The 23495-nt window shown below is 47.4% G+C and overlaps 1 protein-coding gene across 1 annotated transcript in view; it reads left to right on the forward strand.

Annotated features, from left to right (window-relative positions):
• Positions 1-16443, forward strand: part of STARD10 (StAR related lipid transfer domain containing 10) — a 35491-nt gene extending 19048 nt beyond the window's left edge. Inside the window, exons 3-7 of the mRNA XM_027848250.1 lie at positions 2957-3104; positions 5092-5195; positions 6693-6810; positions 15654-15706; positions 15909-16443. Of these exons, the coding sequence (XP_027704051.1) occupies positions 2957-3104; positions 5092-5195; positions 6693-6810; positions 15654-15706; positions 15909-16148 (663 nt within the window). The 3' untranslated portion in view covers positions 16149-16443. The remainder of the gene's footprint in view (positions 1-2956; positions 3105-5091; positions 5196-6692; positions 6811-15653; positions 15707-15908) is intronic.
• Positions 16444-23495: the final 7052 nt, after the last annotated feature.

A 23495-nucleotide genomic window follows, 5' to 3' on the forward strand; every position in this document is an offset into this window, starting at 1 on the left:
ATTCATTTTAGAGATGTCCAGTGTGTGCTAGCAGCAAGTTGTGCTTGTGTGTGTGTGTGCGTTCATTCGTGTGTTCATTTGTTCTCTGGTATACCAGGATCCACTTTGGGATCTGTGTATGCAGCTCACTCACATCTGTTTCATTTTTTCATTGTATTTATTTATTAGGTTTGCCATACAGTGTTACTGTTTTTTAAAATTTTATGACGTGTGTGTATGTGTGTGTGTGTGTGTGTGTATACATATAGACCCACACTCCTCACACCCACATACCCCTTCTCCTTCCCCTCGCTAGTGAGCTATCTCTTATAAAAATAAAAAAGAAGAGAGGGGAAAAAACCAGTTTAGCAGAAGTAGCCAACACATCAGCTGGATCTGATAGTATGTGCAATCATGAACCTTTTTTTTTTTTTTAAGATAAATGTTTTATTGCTGCCTTATCAGTCAGTCAGTTAATAAAGTTTTATAAAGTGCCTATTATGTGTCAGACACTGTGCTAAGTGCTGGGGATACAAATATAAGTTAAAAAGTTTCTACTCTAATGTGAGGGAGACAGCCCACAAAAGGAAGTGGAAAAGGGTTGGGGGCACAATGGAGAAGTCCAACATCTCCAGAAGCAGAGTAGCTGGTGGGAAATGGGGAGAAGATTGTGGTGATCCCCTTCCTCAAAGAGAAGCTCTGGTGCCCCCCTGGCCCTGCCCTCCAGTCAGAGGAGCCATTCAGAACGGTAGAGGGCATTGATGAGAGGGCCAGGCAGATTCAATCTTGCAGCATAATGAGATTTCCTAAGGATGAATTTCCTGGGGAAGGAAGGCATGATGGAGACTTGCAGAGAAGTCCCAAGCTGTGGAGCTGGTTGGAAGTGGGGCTTTTGGCTTGAAAGCAAGCACAGTCATATCCGTCTACACTTGCCATACCAACCACCCTCCCATGCCCCAGGTTGCTGAGCCTTCTCACCAAAAAAACCAGTTAAGCCAAACCAGTGCAGCCTAGTGACCTCCTTAGATGTGGGTAACATCCCACACCCTTAATCCCATGCTGCATAAAAGAGGGAGGTGTATTTTATCATCTCTTCCCTAGGCCAACATTGCCTATTCCAGGCAGACACTGTATTTGGCTTTGTTCTAGGATTCTTTTTGTTTACATTAGTGTAGCTCTTGTGTATGTGATTTTCCTGGTACCACTTAACTCTTTGTCAGTTCATATGTGTCTTCTCAGGCTTCTCTGAATCCCTCGTGTTCGTTGTTTCTTAAACAATGCAGTCAGATTCCACTGCATTCACATACTACAGTTTGTTCGGCCATCTACCTCAGGCCCATTTTAGAAGAGCTGGACTAGAGCTTGAGCCATCCTGGGAGGTCTCCTTGTGGTGTGGAGAGGGGCTGAGGCTTTTGAAGGCTCCACAGTGCAGTCCAAGGTGGGTCTTGTGGGTCCAGCCGAGGTACCAAGGCTTCCTGAATGGTTCCAGTGGAAAGTTGTATCTGTTGTCCAAAGACCAGCCTCATTAGTTCACATTTCTGTGATGATCTCAGCATAAAGCTGAGATTGCTTCCCTCACAATCTTGAGGTGCTAATGTAATGTTATCCCCATCTTACAGTGGAGAAGATGGGCTCAGCCCTCTTCTTTCTTTCCTACTCTGCTATTAAATTGTAGGCTCATAGAATCATAGCATCTTAAAAGCATAAAAAGGGACTTGCCCAGGGTCACACAGTTAGTACATGTGTGAGGCAAAATTGGAACCTAGGCAGTTTATGAAGACCTTTAAAAGCCAAACGATGGATTTTATTTTTTTATCTTGGAGGCGATAGGGAGCCACTAAATAGATGTTTAACGTGGTTATACCTATGCTTTAGGAAGATCACTTTGGTAGCCAAGATGAAGGAAGGAAAAAAACAAGCATTTATTAGGTAGAGGATGACCGAAGTGGGGTAGACTGGAAGCGAGGAAACCAACCACACAAGACTATTGCAATGGGCCAAGCATGAGGTGATGAAGGCCTGAACCAGTGTATGGTAATACCAAGAGGGACAGCTAGGTGGCGCAGTGGATAGAGTGCCAGGCCTGGAGTCAGGAAGACTCATTTTCATAAGTTCAGATCCAGCCTCAGACACTTACTAGCTGGGCAAGTAACTTGGACAGGTCACTTCACCCTGTTTGCCTCAGTTTCCTCATCAGCAGAATGAGCTGGAGAAGGAAATAGCAAACCACTGTAGTATTTTTGCCAAGAAAATCCCAAATGGGGTCGTGAAGAGTTAGACATGACTAGACAACAACTCATCACTGCAAATCCATCATTCTTTTTGACTCTTCACTCAAAGACTAGCTACCATGATTTTTTACTGTAATTGTGATGATAATAACATAAGAATAGCTAGCATTTACATAGCACTTTAAAGCTTTCCACCTGCTTTACAAATAATGAACTCATTTTGTCCTCACGACAACCCTGGGAGGTTGGTACTATTATCCTCATTTTATATATGGGGAAACCGAAGTCAACAGAACTTAAGTGACTTGCCTGGGTGACACATGCTTGAGGCTATATTTGAACTGAGATCTTCTCAGGTTCAGTACTCTTATCCAGTGCACCACCTAATTGCCTGTAGAGGGATCATGCTCTGCATTGCTAGAGACAGGTCTTACGTGAGGCGGAGGAGGTCTTGGCTCTGTTGATGTATGTGGGGCATAGAGGTTTATGGTCACTTCATTATCCTCGTTACAAAGTGTTGGTCATTTCTAGAATTATTTTAACGATGAGTCTTTGGTCCAGAGTTCAGCACCCCAGGGTGCTTGGTGCTGCACTTGCCTGGCTGTCTGTCCAGGGTCCCTTGTTGGGTGTGGTTTCTGTGGACCATCCTCCACTGGACTGACCCAGCCCCTCCTCTCTACGTCTGGCTTCCTGGGGCTCCTCCAACCTGGGCACTGACCTTTGTCCATCTGTCTGTCCACCTGCAGTGTCGGATGGAGTGCCGAGATGTGCCGGCTGAGACACTCTATGATGTGCTGCATGACATCGAGTACCGTAAGAAGTGGGACAGCAATGTGATCGAGACCTTTGACATCGCCCGCCTTACTGTGAATGCCGACGTGGGCTACTACTCCTGTGAGCACCTGCGGACCTATCCTCCATCTCCGGCCTCTTCCCTTCTCACCTGTCACTCTTTCTTGAGCCCCCATTTCCTTTTCTGTGCCCCTGTAGAAGAGTGATGGATGCACAGAATCACAGAATTTGAGAATATGGAATCTTAGAACCATAAATATCTTAGAATTCTGGGCTCTAAGACTTTGAAGTCATGGCATCTTGGAATCATGAAATTTTAGCACGAGAATAAAGCGCTTTAATGTTCACAAAGCACTTCTCTATACATTATCTCATTTGAGCCTCCCGGAAAGATGGTGAGATATGTCTAGAGACATCCCCATTTTACAGATGAAGAAACTGAGACTCTGAGACTTTGAGCCCAGGGTCACATAGATAGAAAGTGTCAGAGACAGGGTTTGAAGGCAGGTCTTCCTTCCAATTCCAGCACTCTGTCCTCTGCCAGGGTGCCTCATGAAGATTAGAATCTCAGACATTGACATTCAGAGCTGCCTTTCTGACACCAGGGGCCTCAGTGATGGCTACTGCCTCCCTCCCTCCCAAGACAGCTTACTTCTTCACTGTAGGAGAGTCCCAATTCACGTTTAAAGTTTTTAATTATTTTAAAATTATTAAGCATTTATTTTTTACTCCTCCCAACCTGCTACCTCCCTTCCTGCTCCTTCTCCATCGCCCCTTGCCAACAACAAACACTTAAATGTATATGCATAGTCAAGCAAAACAAATCCTGGGGCAGTTAGGTGGCGCAGTGGATAGAGCTCTGGCCTTGGAGTTAGGAGGACCTGAGTTCAAATACAGCTTTAGACACTTGACACTTACTAGCTGTGTGACCCTGGGCAAGTCACTTAACCCCTATTGCCTCACCAAAAAGCAAAACAAACAAACAAACAAAAAAAAACCCAAAAAAACAAATCCCCATATTGGGCATGACCAAAAATTTATCTCATTCTGTATATTTAGTCACCTCTCTTTCGGCATCATTGTTGATCATTATGTTGATCAGAGTTCTTAAGTCATCCGCAATTGTTTGTTTTTACAAAATTTTTATTGTATCAGTTGTTCTCCTGGTTCTGCTCACTTCACTCTGCATCAGTTCATTCAAATCTTTCCAGGTTTCTCTGAGAACATCCCTTTCATCATTTCTTACAGCACAGTAGATTCTGTTACACTCCTGTACCATAGTTGGTACAGCCATCCCCCAATTGATGGGCAGCCCCTTAGTTTCCAGTTCCTTGACTCCACAAACACAGTTTTTATATGTATAGGACGACTTCCTCTTTGTTTAATTTCATTGGTGTATCGGATCAGATGGTCCCAGTTGTTAAGAATCCTTCCTTATGTTGGTCTGGAATCTTTTTCTCCATAACTTCCCTCCCATTGGTCTTAGTTTTGTCCTGTGGGACCAGGCAGAACAAATCTTATCTTCTCTGCTCCAGGTTAGCCCTTCACAGATGGGAAGACCATGATCCTGTCACCCTCCCTTCTTCCGTTCCCCCGTCTCGCTTCTCCCCCTTTTCCTAGCATTTCCCCTTTCTCACCCAGCCTGTGTTAACCGAAGTCTCCCTGGGAGCTTTGCCTGCTCGGGGTGGTGTCAGGCACTGTGTGCCTGACAGGAGGAGGAGGAGATCTCCTCTGTCCCAGGGGAGCTTCCTGCCCTTGTAAGGGAAGTGATTATGCTCGTCAGGAAACAATTGGAGAAAGAACAGAAGCCAGTGTTCCTGCGTGTGGTTCCTCCATGCTTGGGGTTGAGGAGGGCACAGGACTAGTAGCCAGAGAAGGCCACCTGGGGGAGGGAGAGGATTGCTGGGAGGCAGGGCTGCAGCTGGGACAGCTGGACACTTGGATCACTGCTTGGTAGCTTCTTGGACCAGGCCCAGTCACTCTTGGCAGAGTCCTGGTCTCTGGGAGGGAGCCTGGAGCCATGGGAGGGGCATGTGGGATGAGGTGGGGCATGTGGTCTCCAGTCTAACAGCCCTTTTCTCCTACTTAGGGAGGTGTCCGAAACCCCTGAAGAACCGTGACGTCATCACCCTCCGATCCTGGCTGCCCATGGGAGCTGATTACATCATCATGAACTACTCAGTCAAGCACCCAGTGAGTGTGCTGGCAGGCACCCGCTGTTGGGAGAAGAGCCTGAGAGTCCCAGATTCTAGACTTGGTTTGGGACCGACCTAATGTGTTATTTTGGGCAAATTCCTTCCTTTCTCTGAGGCCCAGTTTTTCCATTTCTGAAATGGGGATGATATTTCCTCCCCTGTCTTCCACCTTGGACTGAAGATCCAGTGAAGGGAATAGATAGGAAAGTGCTTTGGGAAGTCTGAAGCCCTGTACAAAGTGAGTCCAGGGCACCAAATGCTTATAGATACCAACTGTGTGCAAGGCTGGGGTCTGGGCATCCTGGGGGAGGTTGAGTGGCAGTGCAGTGCAGTGGACAGAACCCAAGTCTTAGAGTTTGAGTTTCAGCCCTACGATCAACAACTGATGTGACCATGGGCAAGTCACCTGTGCCAGCCTTAGTTTCCTCACCTGTAAAATGGGTACAACAATACGCCTTGGAGGGAGGAAAGCCGCTTTGGTTAGTGTTAAAGCGCTCTGAAAATATGAATGATTATGTCACAAGACCTAGTCCTCCTGGATCATAGCATCGAGAGCTGCAAGTGACTCTAAAGATCATTTCCTCCAGCCCCCTCGTTTTACAGTGGCCCATTGTCTTCTCCTGCCACGCTCCTGCGTCATGGCCTCCAATCTCATTCTAGTCTCTGCCGTCAGTTCCTTCAGACTCTGAGGTCACATCTTGAGGGTTGGCCAGTGGTCTTCTGGCTGTGACACTGGAGAGTTCACTTCACTTTGCCTGGCCTCAGTTTTCTCATTTGTTAAATAGGAATCATAACCCACAACTTAAACAACTTATGTGAGGGAGAGTCCTTAATGAATCTCAGGCCTCTAGAGAAATGGCAAGCATAATTCTTTCCATGATTATAATCCTGCAGCGGGAGTCAGGAAGCCTGGGTCCCAGTCCTGGATGGACCATTTGCTCGTGTGTCATGGGGCAGGCCCCTGCTCTACTCTAGGCTTCAGTTTTCTCATTTTTTAAATTGAGGAGGTTGGACTGGATGACCTCCAAGGTGATTGTTTGAAACCTGAGGGTCATGACCACAGAAAAACATTGTTCAAATAAAGATACAGATATGTTAAAAAAAAGCAACAGCAGAAAAGAAAAGAGTCATGGAGAAGCTCCAAGTTTAGTAGGGTGATGAAAGGGATAATTTTATAACAATAGCATTGATTATTGAATTATTTGATACCTTGAGATGGAAGAGGGCTGGGGAAAGGCCAGAGCCAGAGGATAGGAGAGAGGTAAAGATCCAGGGTGGGCCTCAGAGGTCCCTAGAGGTGTAACAAGGGCAAGGTGGGACAGTGCCCCCAGGGCAGCCCAGAGAAGGGAGTGTGGGAAGGTGTATGTGGGTAGGAGGGCAGTTTAGGAGGCCTTCCCCCTCTAGGCTCCAAGTGCCAGGGAGGCCTCTGCTACCTCTTCTTCCTGCCTCAGGGGTCAGCCACACCTGTACCTCATGCCTATCATTCCCTTCCTAGAAATACCCACCCCGAAAAGACCTGGTCCGAGCTGTGTCCATCCAGACGGGCTACCTCATCCAGAGCACAGGTCCCAAGAGCTCTGTCATCACCTACCTGGCCCAGGTAGACCCCAAAGGTGAGACATTGCATCTGGCCTGGCCCCCTCCCCTCCTGTTCCTTTCCCTTCTGAGAGCCTCCCCACCCCAAGACAGAGCAACATATCTATCCCCAGCTTCCTTCCATACCCTCCGTACCCTGCTGTGTGCCCTGCCTTGTGCCAGGTAAAGTGGTAGGGGATGAATAGGAAATACAGGTTACAAATGGAGCCCTTGATATGACAGAAGTGCCTTAGGGAGCTTGCTGTTGGGTAGGAGGCCCAAGCAGAAATAGGTAACTATAATTCAGAACAATGCAGGATAAGAGTTGGTGAACAGTATTACATACTCAGAGAGCCAGGAGGATGAGGCCTGAGGGAAAACCTGTGGGTTTGAAGATTAGCTCAAGTTATTCATGGTCAGTGAGGATAAGAGATGGGGGTGGGGTGGGGATGAAGAATAAAAAAAATGACTGGGTATGTGGCCACCCCTTTTTATAGTCTGTTCTGTTTGTTCTAGGAGATGGGCTCAATCTGTATTTATTAGGGTGTGAGATTCACCTTAGCCTGTCATAGTGCTGGACAGAAGTCAGGGTAGCAGGACTCAGGTGCTCTGGGTTCTAGACCTTGCTAGATCTATAACCTTGGACAAGTCCGTTTCCTTTGTCTAGCCTCAGTTTTTTTTTTTTTTCTGTTAAATGGGAATACTTTGACTTGCTACTTCTAAGCACTTTACAATTTTAAAATCTTATAAATTCTCTTCATCCTGTCCCTTTATCCTTCCAGAAACAGGCAAATGCCATTAGACTCTAATCCACTGACTAATTTTTTTTTATTTAATTTAATTCAATTTAATTTTTTTGGTGAGGCAATCGGGGTTAAATGACTTGCCCAAGGTCACACAGCTAGTACATGTCAAGTGTTTGATCTGAGGCCAGATTTGAACGCAGGTCCTCCTGACTTCAGGGCTGGTGCTCTATTTACTGCGCCACCTAGCTGCCCCACCACTGACTAATTTGTTGACGCTTTTCTCCATAAAAAATTGTAACTTATTGTCTTTGGGGTCAGGGACAAGGGGAAGGAATTGAAGACTAGGAAAAGAGGGACACCTGAATTCTTGGGAGGCAGCTGTGGTAGAGTGGAAAAGGAGCCCTGGTCTTTGAGTCAGAAGATATGATTTTGAACCCCAGCTATAAAACTTACTAACTGTGACCTTGGGAAATCACTTTGTCTCTGAATATCAATTTCCTTACCTCTAAGATTGGGATAATCGTGCTTGGAACATCTTTCCTCACAAAACAGATGGCATAGGGACTGTGTTTGGATTTGGGTGGGGGGAGATACGGGGAAACAAGGGAGAGGAAGGAGTGAGATTGCTGTCCTGCCCAAAGGACTTTCCCTGCTCACCTCTGCTACTTAGAACCACTGAATCCTTTCAAGACCCAGCTTAAATACCACTTTCTTCAAGAAACTTCTTCCTGTTTCTCCACTTTTGGGTCTCCTCTCCTCCCAAGTCAGTGTATTTATTTAGTAAATGTCTTCTATATACTCATTTGTGAAAATGTATCCCCCCCTCATAGAATTTAATTAAGCTCTTGAGGGCAAAGACTGTCTCATATTTCTATTTGTACTCCTGATGGCTATCACAATGCTGGGTACATGTTTAGGTGCATAATAAATGCTGCCTTGATTGACCTTGAGGATTTAAACATAGAGGACCAGGAGGGTAGAGCCTGGGATAGAGGGAGGGACCTCAGGAGGAGACAGCCCCTTTGAGTCAGAGGAAGTGTGGCTTAGCAGATGGAGCACTGATTGGACTTGGAGTGAAGAAGACCTGGGTTCAAATCCTGCCCCATTCAGTTCTTAGCCTGTTAGGTCACTTGACTTCTCAGCTTCATGTTCATTGTATATAAAACGGGGAAACAAAAATAACCCCCACCTCTTAGTGTGAGACAGTGTGGCATCGTGGACAAAGCCAGCCAGGAAGACCTGGGCTTACCTCTTCTCTTTGTATGGGTGACTTTAGGCAAGTCACTTACCCTCCCTCTTAGTCCTCTAGGAGACTCCGAGTTAACTTCTCCTAACCTGTAGGATTTCCCTATCCCAGTGAAATCACAGGTTCATTCTCTATCCCACCTTGTGTCCTCAGGACACATCAGGGTGCATCAGAGGGAGCAGCGGATTTGAGGGTCAAAGACTCTGGCACAAATCCCAGCTTTGCCACTTGGGCAAGTGACCTAAGCTTTCTGAGCCTCATTTTCCTCGTCTGTAATATGAGTGGTTTGCATGAGGTAGCCTCCATGGTCCTATGGCAGGTGGAAGATGAAATGACTGAGGAAACAAAGCTTCCATCTTCCAAGGAAATTGATTTATTAATCAATTGCCCAACACGTCAGGACCAGGCCCCTTCCGTAGCTTAGGCCTGGACCCCAAATACAGGAGGATACAGACTTTTTATACATTAAAAACTATTAGTCAAATAAGGCCAATTAATTAAAAGGAAACAATACAACATTAGGTAATCTACTGCTTAAAAACCCTTAACCAAGGACCTAGATTATGACAACCAGAAACCCAGTCTGATTCAAAGACTGAAGTAAGGAGTTTTCTCACAATTGTACATTTCGAGCAACCTATGTGTCTTATCTGAAAACTGGCCCCCTACTGATCAATCAGTTACTGTTTCCATGTTCCTTTGATTGTTTACAGACATTTGGGGGGGGGGGTGGAGTGGGATGCCTCTTCTGATTTCAAGGAATTGTACCTGTTCACTCTCCTCCTCACAAGTCCCTAATCTTTCCTCCACTGAGAAATGTTGTATTGTTTCCTTTTAATTAATTCTTATTTGGTTAATTGTTTTTAATGTATAAAAGTCTGTCTTCCCCAATATTTGAGGTCAGGCCTAAACTGAGGCGGTCTGGTCCCAGTTTGTTGCGCACTTGGCATTTACTGCTTAATAAATCAATGTTTTGTTTTTTTTTTTTAAGTGAGGCAATTGGGGTTAAGTGACTTGCCCAAGGTCACACAGCTAAAACATGTCAAGTGTTTGGTCTGAGGTCAGATTTGAACTCAGGTCCTCCTGACTTCAGGGCTGGTGCTCTATCCACTGCGCCACCTAGCTGCCCCAATAAATTGATGTGTTCAGAACAGCAAACGATCCCAGCTTGTTGAGCAATTGGCATGCAATGCTTAATAAATCGATATGCTCAGAAGAGTGAACCTTTGTTTCCTTAGTCATTTCATCTTTCACCTGCCACAGTCTCTTTCAGCTCTAAACCTATGAAATTATTATCCTAAGGTGGTTGTGAGATAATATATGTATGTTTTCCCCTTTTTTAGAATTAAATTTTGTTTTCCCCTACATTATCCAATAGATTTCCTTCTTCTTTCCAACCCACCTCTGAAAAGAAAAACAAAACCTATGCAACAGAGATGCATAGTCAAGCAAAACAAACTCCCACATTCGCCATGTTTAAAAAAAAATAGTGTCTCTTTAGTTGTGTTCCATTTTCCTCTCAGTCTGGAGGTGTGGTTGTCATGCTTCTCAGTCTTTCAGATTCATGGTTGATCATTGCATTGATCAGAGACCTTAAGTCTTTCAAAATGATTTTTTTTGCAATGTTGTTTTTGTAGTATAAATTATTCTCCTGGCTTTGCTCACTTTTCTGTTCATCAGTTCAAAATGAAATTCAAGTGATGCCTGCTCTCCCCACCCTATTCTCATTTGTATAGACTTTTACTTGTACCCCCTAACGATATGATTTCATAAGTCCCCCCCCCCTCCATTCTTCCCTTTTTCTTACCTGTTATATCTTCCCCTTCTTTTAAGATCATCAGAGCATAGGGGCAGGTAGGTGGTGCAGTGGATAGAGCACCGGCCCTGAAGTCAGGAGGACCTGAGTTCAAATCCAGCCTCAGACCAAACACTTAACACTTAGCTGTGTGCCCCTGGGCAAGTCACTTTACCCTAATTGCCTTAAAAAAAAAAAAAGATCATCAGAGCATACAAAAATCACATTGGGGATTCTCGTATCACCCACCCCTCCCCGCCCAAAAAAATCTGTCTTCCCCCACCCAATTTAAGTTTTTACTCAGGTCTTTTCATCAGGAATGCTTGGAAATCTTCTATCACATTAAAGGTCCATTTTTTTTTTCTCTTGTAGGTTTATACTCTGTTTTACTGCATATGTTATTTTTCACTGTAGCCTCTATCTCTTCCCTTTCAGAATTTTATATCCTATGTTCTCTGCTGTTGTATAGTGACAACTACTGAATCTCTGTGTGCTCCTGACTGTGGATCCTTGGGACTTGAATTCTTTCTTCCTGGTTGTTTACTGTATTTTCTCTCTGACATGGTAGCTCTGAATTTTCACTGTGATGTTCCTAGAAATGTCATTTTGGAGTTTGTTTTTTTCAGGAGGTAACTGGTGGATTCTTTCTATTTTCATTTTGCCTTCTGCTTCAAAGAGATCTAAACAGTATCCTGTCATGATTTCTTGAAATATGGTATTTAGGTTTGTTTATTTTGGTTACGGCTTTCACATAGTTCAATGAGCCTTACATTCACTCTCCTTGATCTGTTTTCTAAGTCACTTGTTTTAGATATGATGTCTCGTATATTTTCTTCTATTTTTTCAGCCTTTTGACTTTGTTTTAATATTTCTTGGTTTTTTTTTCACAGAGTCACTAATTCGTTTGCTTCATTCTTATTTTTAGTTACTTGGGTAAGGTTTTGTATTCTTGTCAGGCTATTAATTCTCTTTCTAAATCTTTCCTCCGTAGCTCTCATTTCTTTTGCAGTTCTTTCCTCTATCACTTATTTCATTTGTAATACTGTTCTTAAACTCTTGGCATTATTTCTTCTGGGAATTCTAATTGGTCTTGTAGGCAAGCTGTGTGTGGTTTATTTTTATTTTTTGAAGCTTTTCTTGTAGGTGTGCTGGTGCTATTTTCCTCTTCTGGGTTTCTGTACTGGACATCTTGAGCCTCAAAATAGCTTTTTCTTTTCTTTCTCTTTTTGGTTTACTCATTCTTCCAGTGATCTGTCTTGGACAGCAGCATAGTGTTGCTGGCTTAGTTGGAAGCTCTGGGGGCAGAGTCTGAGATGCTGCCCCTTTTGGTAGAACCTCTCCTCTCATTCCCTTCCCACCTCCCCTCAAGCTACTGTCCTGTCAGAGGACTGAGTCCACAGTCTCTACACTGAGTACTGCTCTGGGCTAGGGGCTATGTCAAATCAGATCTATTGGCCTAGCTCGAAGCTCTGAGCATCCTTTTGGCTTTTTGTTTTTTAATTTAATTTTTCATGTTTACTTTCAGTTTCAAAAGAATCCTCCCCCACCCACTGAGAAGGCAAGAAATGCAATACCCATTATACAGATGACATTACGCAAAACATATTTCCACATTAGACATGTTGGGGGGAAAAAAGCAAGAAAAATAAAAAGGAAAAAAAATGCTTCGGCTCTCTGCATTTAGAGTCTACCAGTTCTCTCTCTGGAGGTAGATAGCATTTTTCATCATGAGTCCTTTGGAACTGCTCTGTATCATTGTGTTGAAAAGAGTTGGGTATGCCGTTGGGCATGCAGCTTCTCTCTCCACCTGCTCTTGTGCCTGGGGACAGGGTTAATCAATGATCAGACTGGGCATCCTGTGCCCTCGGTTGCAGTCCTAGGTTGGAGCTCTGGGCACCAAGTCTGTGATCCTGGCCCATCCTTATTCCACAGTTCCTGTTCTGGGCACTCACACATGGTCAAATTTATGATTTTTAGATGGAAAGATGACCCTTTATAGTTTCTCTTTCCATTTTAGATAGAGATATTATATATACGTACACATATAATATAAATGTATATAGGTATGTATGTATATACACATATCTAAAATATTAGAATAATAAATATGTAATTTCCATTTAATATATATTATACATTAATGTGTTAATACACTTTGCAAACCTTATATCACTTTATAAGTGTGATCTGTTGTTATTCTTCCTTATTCAGCTTCCAAACATTTTAAAAATAAGTGCCTCCTGTATGTGGAGCCAGGTGCTGTATGTCCCCATTTAGTCATCAGCCACAAACAGCAAGAACCCTCAGTGACAAGATAAGGGTGCCCCAGGGGTCCAAGCAGAGGGCTGCTTGGGAAGTGCTTTTCTCCAGGGGGAGCTAGGCACTATCATTTGTTGTTCAATTCTCTCTCCATGTGAGAGAGAAAAAGAATGTGGCCCAGAGCCTGAGTCCCAGGTACACCTGACATTGTCATCCTTTTCTGGGCTTTATCTTTGCTAGGCACCCTTCTCCGCTAGAAAAAAAAATGCCTTAGGGGGCACAGCCCCCTTCTTTGTCTGATACTGTCACTGGCTTCAGCATGGACATGCACTTTTCCCCTTAAGTCACCAGGGACACAGGTTGGACTTTTTAGAAGAACACCAGTAGGGACCTAAGGAAAGAGATGGGAGTCCAGCAGACCTGGAGAGTCAAGAACATCATGAGGAGGTGCTTACAAAGGGGCCCTGATGTGGCCACAGTGACTCTCGTGACCTTCTGGCTCTGGCCCTTCTGAATGGGCACCTCGCCCACTGAAGAGGGCTGGATGGATACTGCTGTCTTCCTAGCTTCCCTCAACCCAATTCCAGCATGGTCTTGTTTCTGGATCGCCCTGACTCCGGAATGACAGTGTCTGGCTCTGTATCTGAGCAGGAATCCCTTCTGTTGTTCCCCCAAAAAGCTTCTGTCTCGGCCTCCACCTCAGTGGGTCAGCAGGCCTTAATTAAACACTGTTCCAGGCACTGTGCTGAGCACCAGGGATACAAGGAAAGGCTAGATGCAGGCGTAGCTCTCAGGGAGCTCCCAGTCTCACAGGGAAGACAACATGAAGTAGCAGTGTGCACACAAGATCTGTGTAAATCTGTCTATAGAAGGCACCAGAAATGGGGGGGCAGGAGAGGCCTCCTGTGGATGACCTTCAGGGAGGGTGAACCTCCTCCTGAGGGAGCCTATCTCATTTGGTGGTAACTGGTGGTCTGCCTCTCCACAGTTTCCCCATGTTGTTCACACCTGCTGCCCCTTGAGACCAGGCACAGATAGAATCCCCTTTCTACATGAAAGAGATATTCTGTAGATGAGGAAATAAGACTTCAGGGGGTGACTTGCCTAGGGTCACCTGGCTAGTAAGAGTCGGAGCCAGGACCCAAATCTAGCTCTGGGTCCAAGTCTGGGGCTCTTCCCATCGCCATATCCCACTGCCTCTCTAAGGAGAGAGGGAAAGATGGTCAGCAGTGTCTGAGCCCAGGCCAGGAGAGCCTCAGGGCCTAAAGCTGAGGGTTGGAGATAAGATTGGCTTAGAATCCATAAGGGCCTAAGCCCTGGACCTGATGTTAGCCTTGGCATAGAGATTGTCTCTCCCCATCCATTGTGAGGTTAAGACCAGTCAGTCAACCAATAAGTGCCTGCGGGGAACACAGAGACAGAAAGGAAACACACTGCCTTCTGCTGGGGGAAGTATGTATGTGTCATGGCAGCCCCCTTTCTTCCCCCTTCCCTAATACACATACTCTCAGCCAGAGAATTGGCCATCCTGGAGTACCGAGTATACAGCATAAGAGAAGGGTCATCTCCTTACTGCATGAGAAAAGGTTCAAAGAGGACAGCATCTGTGGTTGTCCATCATGGAAGGGGCCCTTTTTTGTTGCTTATTATCTGTCACTTCGTAGATGATTCATCACTTATTAGATATCTACTGTGTACATTGGTACTGGACAAGCTAATTTAGATGTTGAAGTTCATAGTCTTGTGAAAACTCAATCTAGGCGACACTGAAAAACAGAATGCCCTGTGAACTCTGAGGGGAGAGGGTGTTGCTGATGAGGGATATATCCGGGAAGGCTTCCTGGAGGAGGAAGCTTGTGAGTTGGGCTTTAAGGAGTGACTGGAAGTTCAATGGGAATCAAGGGAGGGTGATCATCCCAGGAGCAAGAAACAGTGTGAGCAAAGGCATGAAGGTGGTTAGCGTAGAGGCCCAAGAAACGGAGAGTGAGTTGTATATTTGGTTGGGTACCGTGTGTCTAGACCGGGGGAGCATTGGAGAAGTTGGATGGATAGGGAGAGAAGCATCAGATTGTGGAGAGCAAGTGCCACGCACAGGGATTTGAACTTTATTCAGTAGTAAGTTATGAACAAGGTAGGCAGGTGAATGGTGGTGTCCACCATGAAGATTGTGATGTCAGAAGCACCATGGTGAAGAACCAGGGTGGCTTTGGATATGCTCAATTGAGGTCCAGTGAAGAGGACCCTGTGGACAGTTTCAGGAACCACTTCTCCAGGTAGAAGTGTACCTGTAGGTAGAAGAAGAGATTCGCTGACAACGGTAGAGTTGCTAGACCACTGCGTCCAAACTGCTGATTTTCAGTCTATTCCTTGTCACGTGGCCAGCTTAAAAAATATATAGTATCTCTTGTTTTCAGAGGCTCTTAGAAGGTCTGAATACGTGTTTGTCTCTTGGCTCCCACTTCGTCCACATGCCCATTTCTAGACATTTCCTCCTTTGATGGTGTTAAGACTTTAGGGAGCATCTCATCTCACCCCGTCCTCAGCAGGAAGCTTTTCTTTTCCTCTGACTGTTGGTCCTCCAGCCGAAAATAGGAGAAAGTGAGTTTAGGAAAAGCTTTTCAACGATCAGAGTCACACAAAAGAATAATGACTTGTCTTATGTGGTAGTGAGTTTCTTGTCATTTGGAGGACTTCGGGCAGAGGCTGAATGAGTCACTTGTCAGGAATATTGGAGAGGAGATTCCTGCTTGGGTAGATGTAGGATAGATGCCCTCTGAGATACCCTCCCTCCTACAGCTCAGTTTGTTGTTTTCAGTCACTCTTTTCTCTTCACAGGATCCTTACCCAAGTGGGTAGTGAATAAGTCATCTCAGTTCTTGGCTCCCAAGGTGAGTAGCCTTGGCAAGTGGGGAGGAGGGTGGGAAAGGGGCTGGGTGGGCCTGGAAATGGTGGTGGAGACCAAGTCATAGAGGTGGGTGGAGGCGGGGGCAGGGGGAGCCTGGGATGGGAAGGCAGTATGGGTGTGTAGGAGGCCCCCTGATGTGGTACCCTCTCTTCTCTTCCCTGCCTACTCTGGTCCCGGTGGCACAGGCGATGAAGAAGATGTACAAAGCATGCATGAAGTATCCAGAATGGAAACAGAAGCACCGGCCTCACTTCAAGCCATGGCTGCACCCGGAGCAGAGCCCCTTGCCCAGCGTGGCACTCTCAGAGCTGTCTGTCCAGCACGCCGACTCCCTGGAGAATATTGACGAAAGCACTGTGGCCGAGAGCCGGGACGAGCGGGGGGCTGGGGGTGAAGGCAGTGATGACGACTCCTCTCTTAACTGAGGGACCCCTAGAACCCTGGGGAAGCCCAGGCCAGTCACTCCCTGCCTTGCTGCTGCAGGGGAGGGGAGGAGAGGGCTGGGACCTGGGCCAAGCTACTTTATGTCCTCCTTCTCTCAGGGAAGGGGATAGGGCAGCTGCTGAGTGGGCCCTCTGCCTTGGGGGTGATGACAGCCCTTTGGGGGATACCTCCCTCCCCCTACCCAGGCTGGTCCCCTTCTCCTAGGGCAGGGGTGGGAAATGGGGGAGGCAGATTTTGTATAGAAATAACCCCCATTAAACTGATACTACAGCCACAGCCTTGGGTCAGGGCCCTGATTTCTCTCCATTGTTTTGCTGGGTACCCTGCCTTTTCAGCTTTTTCCTGTTAAATCATTCACTCGTTTGTTCTGTTACCCAACTGTTGTTTTCTTAGTCATCTATTTCATTCATTTTTCTAATTGTCCAGTCTTTCATTTATCCTTCTACCCCTTTTAATCTTTGACTCATTCATTTGTTCATTGATTCATTCATTCAATCTAATCATTTGTCCATTCATTTATTCTCTGAGTCTATACTAAGTACAGATCCTCCTTCCCTTGTTTCCCCACCCCAGCCATATGCTATGGTCATTAATAAGTTGCTGTATAACGGGAAGAGCCTTGAACCCAGGCCCTCCTGAATTGAGAATCCTGGGGAGCTCTCAGTGTGGTTGGAGGAGATAAGCTTCATTGCATAGAGCAGGAAAGCCTTACCGCTGGTTGTGATGTGCTGAACTTCAGGACCCATTGGCCCATGCACTTTGGGGGGGGGGGTGGTAATTCTTTAAGGCCTTAGGGTTTTCACTACTTCCCAAGTCTCTGTGCTCCCTTGGCTCACCCAAAGCCTCTCAGACCTTTGTGATCCTCAGCTTCCATTGCTCAGGGTATTCCATACCCTCTGAGTATGTATAACCAGAGGCAGAGCTTACCTTCCAAAGGGGCCTATATCTTCTACGTCAGGCCCAGCCTGCCCTGTGCTGACGGCTGCCTCGTGGCCCCACAGGTGAATGGAGTCTTCCATCCCATCATGCACCTGGCCATCGATTTCGGACTTGCCCACCTGAGTGGGCACCAGACTGAGTTGCTTGACTGATTTTTGCCTTTTAAGCTCCCTCTTGGCCAGCCAATTGAGAAGCCTGCTGAGGCAAGAGTGGGTTTGGGGAGCTCTACCATTATGGAAAACATTTATAATTGTAATAATTACATTTCACTTTTAAGGCTCTCTGGTTTCAGTGTGGTTACCTTCTCATTGTGGACGTCATTCATCACATGCTCTGCCCCCCCCCCCCAGCTTTAGTAAATGGTCTTTGTGGATGAAAGGAGCTCCACACTCATCCCTTCTAGGAGGTCCTTGGGTTGGTTAGACCCAAGCACAAGCTCCTGGATCTAGGTCTGGAAGGCACATCAGGGGCTGCTGAATCCAAACCTCTAATTCCACATAAGGAAACCGAGTCTCAGGGTTGTCACCTATCCAGGGGGCACACAGGTTGAAAGCATTAGAAGTGAGATCTAAACATCCCCCACCCCGTCACTTTTACACTTGAAAACCCTTTCGGCCTCCAGTGCAGCTTGTGGCTGGGAGCTGTTGGTTTCCTGGATAGCCTATAAGAACCCCAGGGGCTCTCCCAGACTGGTGTCTAGGCAACTGTAGAAATGTTAGCTCTTACTGTGAGGCAGTGGAGAAGGATGTCAATGGAAAATCTGTACTGTTTACCAATAAATTAACATTTCTGTAGTGTCTTGATTACAACCCTCTGAGGAAGGACTTTTATTTCCATCTTACAGAGGAGGAAGCCGGTTTGGAGGGACATGTGACACATCTGATCAGTGGCAGAGCAGGGGCTCTAATGATAATAGACCTCTACGCTTTCTGTGGGGCTGGCAGAGTGCTTGCCTTACTTACGCCCAGTATCTCAAGTCTCGCAACATCCTTAAGTAGCAGCTACCACAGATGTTATCCCCCTTTTACAAATGAGGAAACAGCCTCAGAGAGATTAAGCTACTTGTCAGTGTTGGAGGTAGGGGCGGAGGTCAAATCTCTTTCGACTCCTAAGTCCGGGGCAGTATTTGCACTTTGCTGCCAAATCGCCTGCTCCTCTACCAAGGGAAAAGCAGACGGGTACAGGCCTTTGTTCACCTCAAACCATCTTTTGCCCGTCTCCCACATCATCCCAGGAGTTCGTACAGCAATCTTCATTCTTTAGGGAAGTTTTAGGAACCTGGCTGTGCTTAAGGCCCAGGGAAGGATAGAGATGGCTAGCAGTGGGGGTTGGTCTGGTCAAGGAAAACTGTCTGGAATTGGTGGTAGAAGGAAAATTTGGAGGAAGAGGGGCAGTACAGCAGAATGGAAAGAATACTGGTATGTCTGGCTGAGACACTCACTAGCTGGATGACCTTAAGCAAGTCATTTCCCTTCATTGGGACTCAGTTTTCCTGTTCGTAAGATAATATTTCATTCCTATCTCACAGCGTTGTGAGGAAAGTACCTTGTATGCCTTTAAGTGCCTTAGAAATGGGAACCAACATAACATGTAGTGGAAAGAGCACAGTATTGGGGGTTCAAATCCTGGTTGCAGTGTGACTTCCTCACCCGGGACCTTAGTTTCCTCATCTATAAAATTAAAGGATTGGACAGGATGGCTTCTGAAGTCCCTTCAGATTTTAGATATATGACTGCATGACCTTTCAATCCTGTGATCTCCCTTCCCACCAGGGTCTTGTTAAACAGTTCAAGGACTAACTCCAGCCCGCCCCTCAATTCTAGCTCATTGGGCGCCCTCTAGGGGAGCATCCTCCTCTTAACACCGGCCCCATTCAGGAGACGTCATCCCAAAGCCTGGGGAGCCCCAGTTCATGGTGAGAAACAGAGCCATTGCCCTCAGGAAGCCTCCAATTCTAGGGGAGAAGGAAAACCTAATCCCTTGGTGAGAGAGACAGGGAAAAGTGACTTGCTCAGGGTTATGCAGTTAGCTAGTTAGTGGCAAACTGAGTGGGAACAATGCCCCACTCCCCACTCCTGTTCCCCGGGTCAGAGGTCCTCCTTTAATGTCCCCCTCTCTCCCCGGGTCCATGCTTAGGAATCTCGGATCTAGGAATGCCCATTACCCAGCTCATAGCAAGACCGTGACCCAGTCAATAGACGCATTTATTAGGCACCTACTTGGGGTTTTCACTTTTCTAGGTGGCAGGCACTGTGCTAAGTGCTGAGGATACAAGGAAAGGTAAAAAAGGAGTCCCTGTCCTCCAGGACTTCACAATCTAAAGGGCGAGACAACTCTACTAACAAGATATACACAGTATAATATAGACAGGTAATTTCAGAGGAAAGGCACTAGTATTAAGAGACTGCGAAAGGCATCTTGCAAGAAGGTGGGGCTTAAGCTGGGGCTTGGGAGCCAGGGAAGTCAGGAGGTAGAGCATTCCAGGCATTGGGGACAGCCAGGGGAAATTTCATGGAGTCGGAAGATGGAGACAGCGTCGCTGGGTTGCAGAGTAAGGGGATGGGGAAAGCGCCAGGTAATGAAGACCCAGGAAGAACTTTGCTCTCTACCCCAACCTCAGGGTTTAGGGGACATCCGAGAAGAAGGCGGAAACAGATTTAGAGCAAGAAAGGGAAACTCTTGTTTTGGCTCAGAGAAGGGTAGAGATTCTTCCAAGGTCACACGGGGACTAAGTACCCGAGGCTACATCAGAATTCAAGTCCTACCCCTATGTCCAGGGCAGCGTCTCCATCTCACGTGAGATGGCCAGCCAGGAGAGGAAGAAACAAGACTGTGAAACAGAAAGACTCAGCTTAGACAGGCTCTGCAGGCTGCAGCCTGACCCAGAGGAGGCGGGCCCGGCCTCCCTCCCACCCCCTGCTCAGCCCCGGCTCCCGCCCGGCCCCTCCCCGGGGGCGTCACGTGGGGCGGGCGGAAGCTCGGGGGGCCGGGGCTGCCGAGAGTCCGCGGAGGCGCCGGGAGAGTTTGAACGCCTGGGTCCTCAGGTCAGTACTTTTCTCCGACCCCTGGCTCCCCCATTTCCCCGAGTGGTAAACTGAGGGTCCCATCTCCATCTCAAGGTGTGCTAGGGTCCTGGCAGGTCACCTTTGACCCACGCCTCCCCCTCCCACTGGTTGTTTTATCCCGCCCCCAGCCTCTGAGGCGGCGGGTGGGGGGGTGGACTTGGGAGCTAAAGGCGGTGGGGCAGAGAGGCAGGCTCTAGGCATCTCAGGCCAGAAGGGCTTCCTGGAGGTAGTGTCCCAGGGCTACGGGGAGAGGGGCTCAGGGAGCCCTGAATGGGAAGTCAGGCCACTTGCATTCTACCCCACGCTTGGATCCTAACTCGAGGTACGAGCTTGGGGTCAGTCAGTTCTCCCCTTCGGGTATCACTTTCTTCATCTGTAAAATGAGATACGTTGGACTCTGATCTCCAAGTGTCCTTCCAGCTCTGATGGTCAGTGGGCCCCCTCTGTGCCACGGGAAGAAGGATCTGCAGCCTCTCACTCACCTTAGCGAAGGGGAGACACACCGAAGTCCTTGTGGGCTGGATTGTAGGGATCGGGAGCCATGAGTGGATGCTGGGAGCTCCTTAGGAGGAGACCGAGTGCAGCCTGAGTGAGCCAGCCATCAGGCTCTGAGCTCCGTTTTTGCAATGAGCAGCTCAGATTTGAGGGAGCTTAGGCTAGGAAGCTCCCTGGAGAGGTATCTGGGAGCCCTGTGGGTCCCAATGAGGCACCAGGATTGGGGTGCTTCTTGGTACTGTCACTGGCTTCTCTGGGTCAGCAGAATCTTCCACTTTTCTCTAAAGAGTAAGTCTTCTGTGCGGGCAAGTGACTAGGACAGCTAGGGCAGCCTTAGCTCAGAATGGGGTCGAGGGAGATCTGAAGCCCGGACATTGAAGGGCCCTGACCCAGGCAGGACCTTGGAGTGGTTAGAAAATCCAAAAAAACAAGCGGTCCGGAAAGCAGACTTTGGGAGTCTATGTGATTGTGTAAAGATATCCCAGAACTGAGTCAGGAGACCTGGGTTAAAGTCCTGGCTCTGACCTGTACTGACCATGTGATGTGGTCCAAACTTCTTACCTGTCTCTGGGTCTCAGTTTCATCATCTGTAAAATGGGAGTTTTAATGCTATAACTCTTATAACTGTCTACCTCATAGAGCTGTTGTGAGGAAAGTTTATAGATGTCAGATGTCAACCTTAAGGTGCTATAGAAATGGGAACAGTTATGGTTTAAGCTGGATGGGGCCCCAAACTCAGGACTCAGGGCCCACTAAGGTACCATTAACAGCTGGCTTCTTTTGTGGGGCAACTGAGAATCACTGTAAGCTTACTAAGGGGCCCTGAAGGCCAGGAAAGAATCTAGATCAGACTTCTTGGTCCCTTGTTCCAGGCTTCCAAAGGTCTGCCCCATTCTTCCTCTCTAGCCCTCTCTTCCTCTGTGGTCTCTGTCCATTCTGGCTACCCTCCTTGGCAGGGGTCAAGTCCCTTTTGCCCTCTGTGCCTTTATCTAAGCTGTTTTTCCTACTCTGTAGGCATGCTTCTCATTCTTCATTTAGACTCAGGTCAAATATCACCACCTCCCAGGAAGGCTTCCCTAACCTCTCATGTCCACTTTGATTCTTCCCTGTGTTGAATCCAGATTTTTTCTTGTCCTGTTCTGACTGTTCCTGGTATGTGAATTCTGTCTCCCTCATGGACTGTGATCTCCTTGAGGGTAGGATCTGGACCTACTTATCCTTCCTCCATCTCCCCCACAGTGCCAGATCCTTGGAGAGAGTCTATGGACAGTTGGCCTAGAGAGGAGCATAGAGAGACTCAGAGGAGGTTGTGACCTATCCTGTTGGCCGGGATTTGGATCTGAACCTTTCTCCATTCTCTGCCTTGCCCCCTAGCTACCCCCTCCCCTTTGTCCTCGGCTCTCCAGCCCTGACACTCCCCCCCGCCCCCACTTCAGTTGGCTCTTCATTCTCTAGGAGACTAGACCATGGTGGGACTGAGTGGCTGAGACTTGTGGTTGGCGCCTTTCTAGCAGTGACCCCAAGGATCCCAAGCTCTGTTCCCCTGAGGAGGCTTAGGGCCCTAGGGAAAAGAAGGCCCTCAGAGAGCCAGCCAGAGGGGAGGGGGAGTTTCTGGGCTCCGTTCAAGGCCCCCTTCCCCCGACCCTGGGGGGACCCAGAGCTCCAAGCAGTCCAGGCCCAGGGAACAAGTGGCTTCTGTTCCTGAGAGAGGGGGAGGGGGAGGGGGGCTGGGCTCCTGGCCCGTGCAGCCACTGACCTCAGGACACAGCCGCCCGTCACCACAGGGGGCTGACTCTCCTTCCTTTCTTACCCAGGCCTCTTAACTCTTGGAGCCCTGGAAGAACCTACCATCTGGCCCTGGTCTAAAGGGAAGCCATGGTCTTTGGTCTCAGTGACACCCTGGTCTGAGGGGGCTGGCCCTACCCTGCCCCACTCCAGGGTCTGAGGCCTTAGAGAGTGGGGAGAGCTTACAATAGGCTGAGTTATCCCAGGGCCAAGAGGTCTGGAGATTCTTATGTTTGGGGTGAGAAGAGGCCACACTGGAGCAGTGCTAAGCCTCCATAAGAAGCCTTTCTCGGTCCCCTAAAATGCGAAGGCCTCCCCTTTAGATTACCCTCAATCCATCCTGTGGTTGTTTGTGCATTGCGATTTGTATTAGCATTAGATCGTAAGCTCCTTGAAAGCAGGATTGTTTTTGTCTTTCTTTGAATTGCCATCACTTAGCACAGTGCCTGGCACACAGTAAGCGTTTAATAAATGTATGTTGACTAACTGATAACTTGACTGTCGCAGAATAGGAAAAGGGCCAGGATCAATAGCCGGCACTTCATTAGTGAGGGTTGGCAGTACAGTAGAGTGCAATTATTGCTATTTTTCAGGTGAGGAAATTGAGGAGGTTAATTCCAAGTCCAAGCTAGGAAACCAGGGTCCCACCTCACCTCTGCTCTGTCCCAGCCTTTCTGCAGGGGGGCAGGGGAGTGGTTTGTGCACATCACCTCCCTTCCTTAGGCTTTGTTCCCCCTTCTCTGTAAAATGATGGAGGTATTGGATTACACTAGAAGGTCTACCGGAATGTCTGAGCCAGAAGGAGAATCAGGCCATCCTGTCTGACTTGGCATCTGAGCAGGAATCCCCCCTACAGCGTCAACAGCAAGTGGTCATCTAGTCTTGGTTGAATGCTCCTTTTGACGGGGAGCTCATCTTCTACCGAGGCAGCGCATTCCACTTTGCCATAGCAGTCATTGTTACAGTGTTTTCCCTTATATCAAGCTTCATATTGCCTCTTTGTAACTTTTCTCTTTGTAACTGCTTTTCCTTCTCCCAAGCAGA

This window comes from Vombatus ursinus, unplaced genomic scaffold, assembly GCF_900497805.2.
Source record: "Vombatus ursinus unplaced genomic scaffold, bare-nosed wombat genome assembly UNPS02005659.1, whole genome shotgun sequence".
Taxonomy (NCBI): domain Eukaryota; kingdom Metazoa; phylum Chordata; class Mammalia; order Diprotodontia; family Vombatidae; genus Vombatus; species Vombatus ursinus.